At 34.3% G+C, this 15,564-nt stretch overlaps 1 protein-coding gene across 2 annotated transcripts in view; it reads left to right on the top strand.

The window, feature by feature from the left end:
- The first annotated feature begins 259 nt into the window (after positions 1-259).
- The window catches only part of LOC142345328 (uncharacterized), a 66,735-nt gene continuing 51,430 nt past the window's right edge, over positions 260-15,564 (top strand). The window contains exons 1-2 of one of the 2 annotated variants that reach the window (XM_075397328.1): positions 260-390; positions 8,367-8,614. In XM_075397328.1, the coding sequence (XP_075253443.1) occupies positions 377-390; positions 8,367-8,614 (262 nt within the window). In that variant the 5' untranslated portion in view covers positions 260-376. Of the gene's footprint in view, positions 396-8,366; positions 8,615-15,564 lie in introns of both variants that reach the window. The other variant, XM_075397329.1, reaches the window with a different exon arrangement.

The following is a 15,564-nucleotide window of genomic DNA, read 5'->3' as shown; positions in this document are numbered from 1 at the left end:
TCGCCACCGAGAAGTTATCAAACTCAAAGGCAAAGCCGAGGTGTTATGATAACTTCGAGGGCGATAACAACCGTGTGGTAATTTTTATAATCAACACCTGTTGCGATGATGTTTGTTTTTTAGACTACAGGTTTATCAGTCTGTTTCCATCATTAGACTACGAGTTTATCAGCACTCGCAGTCTAATGGTGAAGTGTTTTCCCAGTATCGAGCGAGCATTAAAATTTATTACACTGGCAGTTTATTTAACTGCTGTTATCGCAACAGGTGTTGAATAAATGACATTAAGAGTCAACGGCTATTGAATTAATTAGCACTTAATTGAATTGCTCTGGTATGTCAATGGAATACTAGGAGACATCATCAAAATTCTCCGATGGAACAGCCAAGGTGAGGTAGTTTTACCCAAAATCTCTTTGCCAATTTCATAAATAGCATTTTTGCCGAGTTTAGATTAATATATTAACCTGAACTGCTGCTTTTTGTTTCATTTTTCAAAATTTGAAATTTTTGTGAGGGTGACCCAGCAATTCATCTAATTACAAGAAATAATGCCGATTGATATCAATCTAATAAATGTAGTGAAAATAATCGAAATTATATATAGTAAAATTTTACGAAATAGAAACTCATTGTTTGACACGAAGTGTTCGGGCAAAACTTCACAATTGCTTCCCTCTGATAACGGTTTTAACGAAATGTAATCTTCACACCAAATACAGCGCTAATTTATTAGGTATGCCGACTCCAAAAACAGGAACCTCAACTAATCTCCACAGGAAAGAGAAAGTTGTATCAAATTCGCAAATACGCTAATTAAATTGAATAAACATAAAACCAATACACGGGTCGAGGTTTGGTTAAAAAATAATGTAAGATTAGCGGTGAATAGCGGTGAAAAAAAATTCACTGCAAAGCGCCCGCATCTTTTATCGTTGAATGCGGTGAATTTTTGAACGATTTGCAAATTTAAAGGTGAAAATTTTGTTTTTCCCGCATCCAGGGGATTTCTTACAAAAATAAACTGCCGTTCCAACACGAGTTCCAACCTCTCACCTGTATGTCAATAACTTCTTATTCCACTGCACCATCTGCAACTTATTTCACTGATATTTGCTGTGAATTTAAAATAAGCGTTGAAATTAGCGGTGAATATTTGTAAGAATTGCAATTTTAGCGGTGAAAAAAATTTTATCACGGCATTCTGCTGGTAGGGGCGAAAAATTTCTTTTCATCGCATTCTGCTGGTAGCGCTAAAAATTTTCCTCCACCGCTAAGCGGTGAATTTTTTTTTCACCGTTTAAGCGGTTAAAGAAAATTTTTATAGGTACCAGCAGAATGAAGTAGAAAAACATTTTTCAACGGTACCAGCAGAATGAAGTAGAAAGACATTTTTCACTGGTACCAGCAGAATGCGGTAAAAACAATTTTTTCAGCGCTACCATCAGAATGCGCATCCATCGCATTGAGCGCAGACCTTATACTTTTTACTCAAATTAACCGCAAATCTTACATCTTTTAGCAATTTTTAGCGGTGACACCTCGACCCGGGTAAGAGTTTGTGACAATTCACAATTTTCTATAAAAATTTGATAGAATTTAAGAACGCTGGCCTAAAATCTCAGAAAACTGGCGATGTCTCCCAAAGAACTTTCTGATCATTTTTTGCCCCAAAAAAATTAGGCTAATCCAAAGTTACAGCAGAATTAAAAAAACTGCTTGCTCAGATATAAATTGTATTAATACTTTGATCAATTTGGCGCCATAAAAATTTTGTCAAGAACTTAAAAAAACTTAAAAAGAAACTGAGAACAAGTAATGGATGATAATTTGGATCTATTTTGTGTTTCATCCCCCAGTTTAGTGGGCATATGACCCCACGCACACTTGCTGTTTTTTACATAGCAACGCGCTATATAACATCACAAATTTTCTAAGTTGGGCATCATAATTAAATGGAGGGGGAGGGTTGACGCAGAGCAGATCGATTTAAAATTTCTGCTTTTGGATCAATATGTATTAGTTTTGTCTGTACATTAGGCAGCCAGTAGTTGTTATACGTAACTTTTCAAAAAAAGTTATGTTTTGAGCTGTCAAAGACAAACATGAACTAGAAGCAAACGAAAGTTTGAATACAAAACGAAGTATGTCCGACTTGTCAACAAATTCTATGCCGCTAAAAACTTTCTCGTTTTTCCTATTTCCTGTCTCGGCTGTTTTTTTTTTCAAAAATAGCATGTTTTTGAGACAAAACAGCTAAACTAAGGATCTGATTGGCTCTAGATGAAGCCACTGAGTACGACTGCCGTTTTTCAAATACTGTAGAAGTATATGTTACGTGTCTATGCTTGATATCGCTGAGAATTTCTGGCTTTAATTGAGAACAGAGCAGAAGTCAAACCAGTGTTTCGAAGTGACTTCTGCAAAGTCTCGTTACTTTGCTTAAAACACGCAAATTGCAAGACTGAAAAGTTCGAGAGCTTATGAAAGTCAACTTCTGTATATGGATATAGAAAATTCTGGCATTTGAACTTTTGGCACCGGAGATTATCCACTTTTTGGAATTGGCTTGTCACTGTCTAAAGATGGCCACGTTATTTCATTTTCAAAAACCAAGCTGTCGAAACCCCTTACATATTGATTCAATACATAGAATATAATGTTTTCTAATTACTGTTTAATAATCAGCAGCAGTGTGTTTGGGATTACATTTTGCATTATCTTAATGCAATGATGAAGGAAACAGAAAATTTCTGTATTTCGCACCCTTACTTCGATTGCGCAGTTCTCGTTAGCTCACTGCTCGTTTTTAAATCGTCTCGCCAAATGAGTTTTTGGACCACTCTTGGGAAGAATTCTGTTCAGTTGCTTTAACTGGGCGTTGAACTCGCCTTTTATACATGCCAAGTGCGAGGTGCCAACGCTAGAAACTGCTAAAATTAAAAAATGCTGTGAGTGAGGCAAATGGTTGTAAGAAGTGCAAACTATAGCGCTCAATGTCCTAAAGGCGGTAATTATCACCGGTACAGACCACCGATCTTAAGTCAATTAACCGCTAAAAATCACCTCAATTTTCGCTATCTTTTGATTAGATTTTTAATTTTTAGTGGTGAAAAATTTGTTTTCACTCCATCCTGTTGGTTGCGGTGCACTAATGCTGTTTTCACAGCTTAAGTCATAAAATTATAAGTTCAAAGCTAAGAAACACAAATCATACAAAAGTTCTACGCATATAAATTCAATAAAATGAAGTGAAATTGGTATTATTTGAACAAAATGAAATTTATAAGTAAGTGAGGCATTGCGCACTGGAATAGATGCAATAGATGACATGAATAGATGCAATAGAAGCAATACATGACATGCAAGAGGTTTGAGATTCAAACCTTGGTATGGCAGGATTTGCAGTGAAAGCGGTGAAAACATTTCAATACAAAACCTCAAATCCAGCAAAAATTTGTTTTATTCACCTCTTTTATCGATATAAGTTTTGGGCGTCTTGCGTTGAATTTTGTTTCATTGCAGGTTTTATATTATCTTTTCGACAAAAACTTAATGTGCTGAGGGGCGGTGCAGGCTCCTCTTTTTTACTTTTTTCTTTTTTTTTTGCAGTTTAACGGAGGGGTTATGCAAATATTTGAGCTTTTATTATGAATCTTTTCTTGTGTTTTTATTACAAATTTATCAGCGAGTTTACGAAACTATAATACAAAATTTTGATTCAAAAATATTTTGATTTAAAATTTTAAAGTGAGTTTCATTGACTGGCGCTCTTGATGCGATCCAATTACATAAATAAATGGGCAAAGTTCAGAAGAAAATAATGATATCAAGTTCAATTAATGTTTATGATGATTAAACGAATATTTGTAGAGGAAATTTTGTCTCTTAGAGCCAAATCATTAGCTTTGTTGGAGTAATCGTTGTATTGCTAGATCTAGTGAGCTCATTTCATCTAGAAATTCAAATTTATTTGCCTGTTGAAATTTTTCCACAAAAATTTTTGAGAATTTGAGAATTTGAGTTAGCTGATCCGAAATTTTTTGAAACTTTTTGGCTGGAGCTAGGCAACCCTTTAACTGAAAAATGTCTCATTAACATCTCCTATTGTCCACATCAAAGCCTGGGTGACTTTTTTTAGACGAATTAAGTGCAGAGGTTTCTAATGCGTTCTCAGCTACAGATAAAATTCTCTTATTTGGTGATTACAACATTGATATGTTGAGCGTAAATGGGCAGAAAAGCCTTCAGAATTTTGCGGCGGGACTAGGATTACAGTTATCCAACATTGATATTCCTACACGCATAAGCAACAATAAAAAAGTTTGATAGATCACTGTTTCTCGACTAATGAGCAAATCACTAGTTGGAAAGTCCGCTTACCTCCTTTCGATATTGATCATAATGTAATTTTTTTTGAGAGCAAACTTTTTTTGTTAGAAGAAAAACAAATTTTTTTTGAACGAGATACAAAAAATTTTGTCGAGGAAAAATTTAATAGAGATCTGGCTCTTGCAGATTGGAGAACAGTTTTTCAACAAAGAAACTGCAATGAAATGTTTGCAGAGTTTAACAAATTTTTTCTGACAATACTCGAGAAAAATGCACCAACAGAGAAGAAATTAGTTTCTAATATAAAAAAGACTACTTCAGAAAGACTTTGGAAGACAAAAGAAATTAAACATTTAGTTGCTGAGAAACATAGTTACTTCAATGAGTACAAATTCACACAAAGTGCTGAATCTTTTGCGTCATTTAAAAAATATTGCAACCTTGTAAACTGAAAGTTAAAAGAAGCACAAAATCAATTTTAAGAGGATTTTTTAAAGAAAATTGAAACCACAAAGAGAAATGGAAATTCATTAAGAAAAAAATTGGACAGAAAAATAACAGTCCAAACATCACTGAAATTGATGAGAATGGTAAAAAAACGAAAGACAAAAAATCAATACGTAACGCTTTTAACAGAGTTTTCAGCAAAATGGTCATCTACAGAGGGCAGATTGTTCCATTGAACGTCGAAAAAATAGAGTAAACTTTTCAAGAGTTTAATTTTAGACCTTTTACTTTGAGGGAAATCTATAAAGTTATTGACAATCTAGACAACCACAAAGCACCAGGGCCGGGATACATCAATGCTTGGGCATTGAAATCCGGAAAATATGCTATTGGGACAAATCTTCAGTTTATATTTAACGATTGTATTCAAGAGAAAGTTTTTCCAACAATTCTTAAGGATGCACACATCACAACAATTTTCAAAACAGGAGATGTTTCTGTTTTAACTAAATATCGTCCAATTTCTGTAACACCAACTTTTGCAAAAGTTTTTGAAAGGCTTTTACTTAATCAGTTATTAGAATATCTTGAAAAATTTGGGCTCTTGAACAAAAATCAATTCGGTTTCCAATCTCGAAAGTCGTCTACTGATGCTGTCCTTTACTTTATTGAAAAAAAAAAATAAGAAATATGCAAAATAATGACACAGGTGCTGTGTTCTTAGATCTTGCAAAAACTTTCAATTCAATTTCACGTGAAATCTTTCTCACGAAAGCTAAAAATTTCAACCTCTCTCAATCAACAATTTTACTTCTCAAATCTTTTCTCGAAAATCAAACAAAATGCGTAAAACTGGGGATTGACTTATCAGATAAATTAACTTTTAATCATGGTGTTCCACAAGGAACTGTGTTAGGACCTATTATTTTTCTGTTATATGTCAACGATTTTTCTGAAAACCTGGAAGGTGAAAATGATGTTGTTCAATTTGCGGATGACACTAGTATTATATGAAAATTTGAACGTAATGAAAATATTCCACAAAAAATTGAAAAAATATTAGAACAAACAGACAAATACCTGACAGAGAATCAACTCACATTAAATGCCGATAAAACAGAGATAATATTCTTTACAGATCATACTGATTCGGATCCAGAAATTTCTTTTAAAGGCGAAGCTATCAAACCAGCTCATGCATGTCATTATCTGGGAGTACAAGTTGATTCAAACTTAACCTTTGAAAATCACCTGAATTCAGTTTCAGGCAAAATGGCTAATGCAATTCGTTCTTTGTAACTTGTAAGAAATCAAATACCTTTGACAGTAAGAATTGATGTTTTCAAGTCAGTTGTGCTCTCTCATCTTTCTTTCAGTGGAGTATTCTTCCAAACTCTTACAGTGAAAAACATAAACCGCATAAACAGGCAAATTAACTGGGGAATAAAAGTTTGTTATTTTTGTCAAAAATTTGACCACTCCATTGATCTTCTCATTAAGGATCGTATCCTGCCAGCCGAATTGTTTATCTCAAAAGTTAGCCTAATGAAGCTACAAACAGATATAAAACAATGGGAAACATCCGAAAATTTTAAAAAGTTTACTAGTTGCCATAAAGCCAGACAGAACAACAGAACAAATCAAATTATTATAAAAAAGAAAACGAAAACGAAGTGGAGTAAAAAATCTTTAATCTTGAAAAGCGTTCAAAAATGGAACAAATTGCCCTCTTCAATAAGAACTTTTAACAGTAAAACTTGCTTTAAAAATGTTTTAACCGAGTTTTTGCTCGATCAACACAGGAAAGTACCCGTTAATAGACAAATAGGAGCCTTCAAATCCTATTTTTACCTATAAAAACGAACAGCCACAATTTGATGATTACTATATTAATAACAATGCTGATTAATTTATTTAACATTTTAGAGCATGTAGATATCTAACCTTAGGGTTATAGTCTGAGTAATTTACATGTTTCAAAAAAAATTTTAGTTTCCAGTTTAAAAAAAAATAATTAAAAATCTAATGCTTAAAGGAAAGCTGATTCTTGGACATAAACGCCGCAGAACAAATAATTACTTCAAACCAAATAAACTTTTGGAAAGGTATTTAATGTATCTGTGTATGTTAGTTGAATGAATTAATTGATGAAATCCCTGAAAAAAATTTGCGAGGGGGAATTGGAATAAGATATGCGCAATAAAACGGAGCCTTCTTGTATTGATATAAAAAACAAAAATTTTTGGTAATGTGGGTTTGCACATACTGTTGCAACCACACGCATCCACATTTTTGGCTTGGAATCAAGGAGTTAGACATAAAAACATAATACAATAAAGAATATGACACAATTCATTAAAACGCTCTAGTTAAAAATTACTCAAAATTTAACTTCTATTAGTCCTGAAAAAAGTACAAAAAACAATACCCGAAAAGTTTGGCTGTTATTATTTTTGATTGACATTTTAAGTTCTTCTTCAAATAAAAGAATGCGTTCTAATTTCTTGATTTTTGAACTTTGAATTTGAACAAACTGGTTGAACTCAAAGGCTTACGCAATTTGCATAAAAGATATCAGTTTTAGTTATACAATAACTTTTTTAATGAATCCAAGGTCAGCAACTGATCATTAATTTAGATTTGCTGTGTCCTCTGTCGCTTCAATTCCTTTGGTGAATATAATTAAAATCTGTTTAACTAATAGTTATATTCCCTTTATATACATGTCGTAAAAAGAGAAATTTTTTATATATGAAATCATTGACTAAATTATAAAAATTTGAAAACACGTGGCTTAAGATCACAACTGGCAAATCGTTTGCAAAGCATAACTGAAAAATTTAAAAGAACTCCTGATGTCTGTTCCTTTTGTGATGATTTTGTTTAAATATGCAAAAGAGCATGGGATAAGCAGTTTTTGACAGCACTTATCAAAAACAACAAAACAAAATCTTTTAGATTTTTTTTCAACTTTCTCGCATCGTCAAAAATCAACTATTTTGCTTGAATATTTTCCAAAATAATTCAGAAAATCAAAGCGGTTCCAGAAATTCTTTAGATGGTTTGCAAACAAAAGAGATGATATGCCCATTGGTTAAATGTTTAGTCAATTGCAAAATAAGGCAGAAAAAAGTTCAATTTACTCACAAAACAAAAGTGAAAATTGATGCAATTTAAATAAGAATATGTACCAAAAATTTTGAAATTAGCAGCATTATGGACAGAGAGGAAAAATAGTAATAGTGTCATATTTTTGCAAAATTTTCTAAACTGAAGCGAGAATGGCACAAAAGCTAAGGAAAAAAGTTTGAAAAGTTTTGAATTTCACTAAACTTTAAGCCACAATAGATCCTCGGAAGAGACGAAATTTGAAAACCCTTCAATTGAAACATAATACCCTTGATGTGCTTTCGAATGATACCAGCACTCACAATTTTCCCTGATAAATTCATCAGTCAGCAAAAATTTACTGAAAAATACAAAACGTTTTAAAAGCCATTGACCGAAACCATCAATAAAACATATTTGATCCTTATTCTATTATTCCACTGAGAGCAAATTTTTGTTCTCTTTGTTGTAATTCGTAGGCACTATAATCAAGGCATGAATGAGTGTGTTGGGAACCCTCGGATCTTGTCCAACATCCTGGCGTACCTGGACGGACGCCACCTGGCAGACGTGGAAGTAGTCTCTCGTGGGTGGAGTGACGTCATCAGTGGGAGTAGTCTGTGGAGGGTGAGGTGCACTGTGGACATTGAGAGACACGAGCTGCTGGATTACATTGGATGGCACTCTGTCGAGAAGGAGCAGATGAGGTTCAAGGCACCACTTTCAGGTATTGCGTTCAATGATATTGATAAGGATATAAAAATATTTTTACACATTGCTGGTACAATTTCATGAGAGTCGCTTGACTCGTATGGTGTCGAATATGGTATAGCTTATATTCATTTATTCTCTTGAAACTTCCTGTGTGCCAACATAATGTGCCGTCTGAATTCAAATTTCGAATTCTTTTGAATTAAAGTTCAAATTCTAACTCTAACGGCTTCAATTTATTGATTTTGAAGCTAATTCTCTATCAACGCGAAAAAAAAATTGTTTCAATAACCATGAGTGAGCAAGCTAACGCGTTTTTTTTTGAATTTTAAAGTTTTATAGGGGGTGGGAACATTATGGAGATGGTAATTTTGAGGTGTTTGTGGATAACAGTGACAATGTTTTGCAATTTTTCACATTGAGTAACTGTTATCCACGATCAAAAATTGAAAAGATACCCGAGGACACCAATGAAAATAAGGCATGAATTTCTTCATTCGATCTCACAGATAACGTAGTAATTTTATGAGCATTTAAGTCTTCGCAAAACTCTTCCATTAGAATAAAATGGATAACAGCCAACCCAACACTTAGGTCGCTGTTGTCCATGGTTGAGGAATAAAGCCACGTATAATTGGAGATTGCGGGAAGCCAACAGTTTCTGGTAACAAATCTTTTAACAAAAACGATTAAAATCTGCTATTAATAGCCTTGCAACGTAGTGAATGTTATATAAAAACCATCCATCGTCAAGGAGTAGAAAAATCAAATACAGATAAATATATTTTAACAAAAAACATTTGATTTTGATTTTCATTTTGATTTTGATTTTGATTACAATTTCATGAGAGTCGCTTGACTCGTATGGTGTCGAATATGGTATAGCTTATATTCATTTATTCTCTTGAAACTTCCTGTGTGCCAACATAATGTGCCGTCTGAATTCAAATTTCAAATTCTTTTGAATTAAAGTTCAAATTCTAACTCTATTGGCTTCAATTTATTGATTTTGAAGCTAATTCTCTATCAACGCGAAAAAAAAAATTGTTTCAATAACCATGAGTGAGCAAGCTAACGCGTTTTTTTTGAATTTTAAAGTTTTATAGGGGGTGGGAACATTATGGAGGTGGTAATTTTGAGGTTTTTGTGGATAACAGTGACAATGTTTTGCAATTTTTCACATTGAGTAACTGTTATCCACGATCAAAAATTGAAAAGATACCCGAGGACACCAATGAAAATAAGGCATGAATTTCTTCATTCGATCTCACAGATAACGTAGTAATTTTATGAGCATTTAAGTCTTCGCAAAACTCTTCCATTAGAATAAAATGGATAACAGCCAACCCAACACTTAGGTCGCTGTTGTCCATGGTTGAGGAATAAAGCCACGTATAATTGGAAATTGCGGGAAGCCAACAATTTCTGGTAACAAATCTTTTAATAAAAACGATTAAAATCTGCTATTAATAGCCTTGCAACGTAGTGAATGTTATATAAAAACCATCCATCGTCAAGGAGTAGAAAAATCAAATACAGATAAATATATTTTAACAAAAAACATTTGATTTTGATTTTATTCATTTAGCGTTTTATTCCCAGTTGCATGCAATGTCGAGTAACTTTTTAAGTTCTACATGTCTTCACTTATGCAGAATGTCAGACACAAAAAACATTCGAAAAAAAAACATCAGAAATTATTTGCTTATCTGAGGTCCGATCAAAGTCTATGCCGAACAAAATTCGCCATGATCAATCCCATCAACATAATCCCAACAACAGCGATGATCAGATGTTTGTGTGTTTTAGATAATGTGCTTAATATTAGCTCGCTAATTGCGGCAAAGCAACTACAGCGAAGCTTTTATTCAAATTTCAGCAGTTTTTCTTAACTCCTTGTCTCCACCGATGTTTCGTGTGACTATTTGAATTCTTCGCTTTCAGCGAATTGTACTTCAGTTGAATTTCTGTAACTTTTTCACCTGAATTGGTGTACCTCTTGCTTCATTTGCTATTTTGCGCAAAGTTTCGGTAAATATGTTGTTGTTTTCATCTTACCTAAATCATAAAATTGATCGCGGCACTCACTGAACGATGTTTGAATTTTAATTACCTACACTAGCTGTAAATCAATTGAGTGGATCTAAAGAGTGACACAACTCTAAATCTTTTGTTTCTCCGGGATGAAAAATTTCAAAATTTTTTTGTCAAAATCAAATTTCAGCGCAATAACAAGCATACTAGACAAACGTATTCCTAAATTTACAATAAATCTGAGCTACACTCGCCTGCTGTTACTGTTTTCCACGCGCTCTTACAATTCTATTCTCAAATCACGAGTGAAAACTTAAAAACACGATCCATCGTCAGGGTGTAGAAAAATCAACTAGAGATAATTTTATTTTAACGAAAAAACTTTTGATTTTGATTCTAATCATTCAGCGTATTATTCCCAGTTGAATACAATGTCGAGTAACTTTTATCATATTTATAAGTTTTTACTTGTCGTAAAGTCAGATATATTTGATTCCTTGCAAAATGTCAGACACAAAACGTTTAAAAGAAAAATATCAGAAAAGATTTTCTCATTACAGATCCGATCAAAATTTCCGCAGAACAAAGTTTGCCATGATCAAACCCATCAAGATTATAATAAGCGATGATCAGATGTTTGCGTGTTTTAGATATTTTGCTAAATAATATCTCGCTAATTGCGGCGTAGCAACTACAGTTTTTCTTAACACTTCGTCTACATCGATGTACCTTGTGACAATTTGAATGCCTCTTTTGAGTAAAATCTACTTCAGTTGATAATATTTTGTAACTTTTTTTTAGCTGAAATGGTGTACCTCTCACGTCATTTGCTGCCTTTTGCTTCAAATTTAGGTAAATTATATGATGTGTGTGAAGTAATGTGTTTGAATAGGCCAATTGGCGTAGTGTTTGTGATGACAATGTTTGTCGCGTAGTAGTATCCGAAAATAATTTTGTGATATTTTGTGATATTTTGCGATTTATGTGTATGTCTGTATCAGCTTTAGAACTTGGAGTATCAGTGTCTCTAGTATTTGAGAATTCTCTATCAAAGCTACTGTGCGCAATAATATCTATTGAGCTACGAAGCAACTGTATCATTTTGCTATTGGTCTCGTTTGCGCTTATCTACAGTGATATATTAAGTTAAAGATCAAACTAACAGCTTGCATTAAATGATCAGTTAGCGCCAGTTGGTCAAGCTATGTACAGAGATAGTAAATATATAACATAATGAGATACGAGCTTAATTGTAACAATTAAATTCTTGGTTACTGTTGCAGGGTTACTGTTTTAATCCCGTATCACAATGTGTGTTCATATTATTTCACTCATAAACTTAATTGATGCACTCACTTGAAAAATATTGAACTTTAACAATCTATATTAGCTGTAAATCGATTGAGTGCATCTAAATAGTGACACAACTCTAAATCTTCTGTTTCTTCGTGATGAAAAATTTCAAAATTTTTTGTCGAAATCAAACTTCAACGCAAAAACACGCATGTAAGACAAACGTATTCCTATTTTTAAAACAAATTTGAACTAGACTCGTCTGTCGTTATTGTTCTCAACGCGCTCCTATAATTCTATTTTTAAATCATTTTCATTAAAATCTGAAATGATTGATTCAAATGAGGATTGTAGCCAATTGTAATCGGAAGTTGTGGGAAGCCAACGGTTTCTGGTAACATATCTTTTAACAAGGGCGATAAAAATCTGCTATGAAAAATTTTGCAACCTAGTGAACGTATTTAAACTCCATCTTTATTCGAAGAGTAGAGAAATCAAAAACAGATAAAAATACTTTAACAAAAGAATTTTTGATTATGATTCAACTCATTCAGCCTATTATTCCCAGTTGCAGACAATGTCGAGTGTTGTTTTTCAATTCTATATGTCCTCAGTTGTCGTTAAGTTACATATATTTTGATTCCTTGCAAGAAATCAGACACAAAACCTTTTTCAAAAGAAAAAAAAACAAAAAAATTTGCTGATTAGAGGTCCAAACAAAGTCTACGCAGAACAGAATTTATCATGATCAAAACCAACAAGACAATAATCATTCTTCATCGGATGTTTTTGTGTTTTAGGTATTTTGCTCAATAAAAGCTTGCTTTATTGCTGCTATGCAATAACAGCGAAGCTTTTAATCGAATTTCCGCAGTTTTCTTGAATCCTTTGTCTCCACCGATGATTTTTGTGAACCTTTGAATTCCTTCTTTAGAATGAATTCTACTTCAGATGAGTTTTTGTAATTTTTCAGCTGATTTTGTGTACCTCTCGCATTATTTGCTACTTTTTGCGTCAAATTTAGGTAAAATTTTTGATTTGCTTTCATGTTACTTCACCCATAAACTTGTTGCTGCAGTCACTTAATGAATTTTGAATTTTAGCAACCTTCACAAGCTGTAGATCAGTTGAGTAGATCTAAAGAGTGACCAAATTCTAACTCTTTTGGTTCTCCGGGATTGAATATTTTGAGATTTTTTCTTTAAAATCTAATATTAGAGCAAAAACAGTCGTTCTAGACCATTATTTTTCTAATTTTATAAGAAACCCGATGTAACCTCACCTGTTGTCACTGTTTTCCACTCACTACTACAACCCTATTATTAATTCCTTGTCATTGAAACTAAAATAATCAATTAGATTCAAATGGGGAATGTAGCCACGTATAATTGGAGATTGCGGCAAGGCAGCAGTTTCTGGTAACAAATCCTTTCAATACAACGATTAAAATCTGCTATTAAAACCGTTGCAACGTAGTGAAAGTTTATAAACACCGTTCACTGTCAGGGAGTAGAAAAATAAAATAAAGATAACTGTATTTTAACAAAAAAAACATTTGATTTTGATGTTTTTTTCATTCAGCATGCTAATCTCAGTTGCATGCAATGTCGAGTACTTTTTTTTCAAATCCTCACTTTTCGTTAGAGTATATCTATTTTGATTCCTTGCAGAAAGTCAGACACAAAACGTTTCAACATAGAAGCATCCAGAAAATTTAGCTGATGAGAGGTCTTATCAAAGTCTATGCAGAAAAAATTCGACATAATTAAACTAATTATAATTATAATAATTAAAATTTTTCATTTTTGACCATTTTTGAGTTTTGACAAATTCTAAGTTTTTCAGTTTCAAAAGTAATTTCTTGCTGTCTAATGGCTTTTGTAGCTGATTTGAAGTGACGCCAACATCTCCGGCCCTGTTTTCGATCTCGGAAACACCATCGTAGAGTACTGGCGCTAACTTCACGACTGGCCGGTTTAGCTCTCCATGTGCCATTTTGACTCTCGCTGATCTCACAACACCATCGTTCCCAGTTAAGATCTCAAAGATTTATCCCAGTTTGTACTCACAACCTTTCACAGAGCCATCTGCTGGCCACAATAACTCGCCTGCTTTCAGGTTTCGCACGTTCTTTTGACCACTTCGATCTTTGGTTCCACTGTGGAAGGTATTCACGAGTCCATCTTTTCCATATCATGTCGGCATATGCTTGAGCCGTTTTGAATGATCTTTTCAAGCCATTGTAGAGCTCAGTAGATGGCATGAATGGCGCACTCGCGTACTCTTGTCCTAGCAAGAAATGATTAGGTGTGAGTGCTGTCAAATCTTTAGGGTAGTCACTTACTGCTGTCAGGGGTCTTGCGTTGAGTGTTTGTTCCACAAGATACATTGTGGTGCTGATTACTTTGTCGGTGAGGCTTCGGTTGTCCGAGATTGCAATCATGACCTTCTTGCAACTTTGAATCAGTCTTTCCCAGATTCCACCAAAGTGAGGAGCTCCGGGAGGAGTGAATTTCCAAACAATCTTTTCTGTGCTAAGTCACATTCAATATTAGCTTTGTCCCACTCGTTCACGAATGCTTTCAGCTCGCTGGCTGCTCCAATGAAAATTGTTCCATTGTAGCTGATGATGGCACTTGTGTAGCCACGTCTGGCAATGAATCTTGTCACAGCAGCTAGACATGACTCGGTGTCCAATGACTGGGCGACTTCGATGTGTACTGCTCTCGATGTCAGGCATTTAAAGAGGCAGTACCATCTTTTCAAGGTACGTCGTAAGAACTTGACTTCAAGGGGTCCGAAGTAGTCGACTCGGGTATGGGTGAATGGGAACACATGTTCATCATGTCGTTCTCGGGGTAGATTAGCCACCGTAAGATGAATTGGGTTGGCGTTTCTGTGTCTGCAGTTGATACATCTCGACTTGATTTTCCTTATTGCATTTGTTAATCCGATGATCCAGTACTTTTGTTGAAGCATGTTTCTCACATATTCTGTGTCTTCATGTAGGTTATCACAATGTGTTTTCTCCAACAGAATTTGTACGATTGGATGTTTTGCTGTCAATAATATTGGGTGTTTTGCATTGTAATCAAAGTTTGAATGCTTCAGTCGGCCTCTCATTCTACTTGTTCCATCTTCCTCTATGAAGGGTGACAGTTTGGCGATGTTCAATGTTTTGGAGATTTCTTTACTATTTGCTATCGACTTTGAAACATTCGGGAAGGTTTCGGTTTGAACAAATCGAAACAGTATTTGTTCTGGTTGATAGATTTTATCTGCTTTGAGGGGTCCCTTCTGCTTCGTCTTGAACCTCGTGCAGTAGGCAATGAAGTTTCTAATTTGGTTGAAGCTACTGTATCGTCGCTAGTCAAATAGTTGGTCTAGTTCAGTTTCTGTGGCTGCACTACTAGTAACTTGCTCAACTTCAGCTTCGTTCACTTGGCACCACGGCTTTGGATACTTTTCTTCATCTGTCTGGACACATGCTGGCCCGTTTAATCACCCGGACTCCTTGAGACCTTCGATGGACATCCCTCTTTTGCCAATATCTGCTGGGTTTTCGTTGCCTTTAACATGTTTCCATTGATCCATGGAAGAGTTTTCCAGTATTTCTGCTGCCCTGTTGGCAACAAACAT

The sequence above is a fragment of the Convolutriloba macropyga genome, chromosome 9 (genome assembly GCF_964194025.1).
Source record: "Convolutriloba macropyga chromosome 9, txConMacr16.3, whole genome shotgun sequence".
NCBI classification, from domain to species: Eukaryota; Metazoa; Xenacoelomorpha; order Acoela; family Convolutidae; genus Convolutriloba; species Convolutriloba macropyga.
The sequence above is the reverse complement of the archived record's forward strand: the minus strand, read 5'-3'. Positions and strand labels throughout refer to the sequence as shown.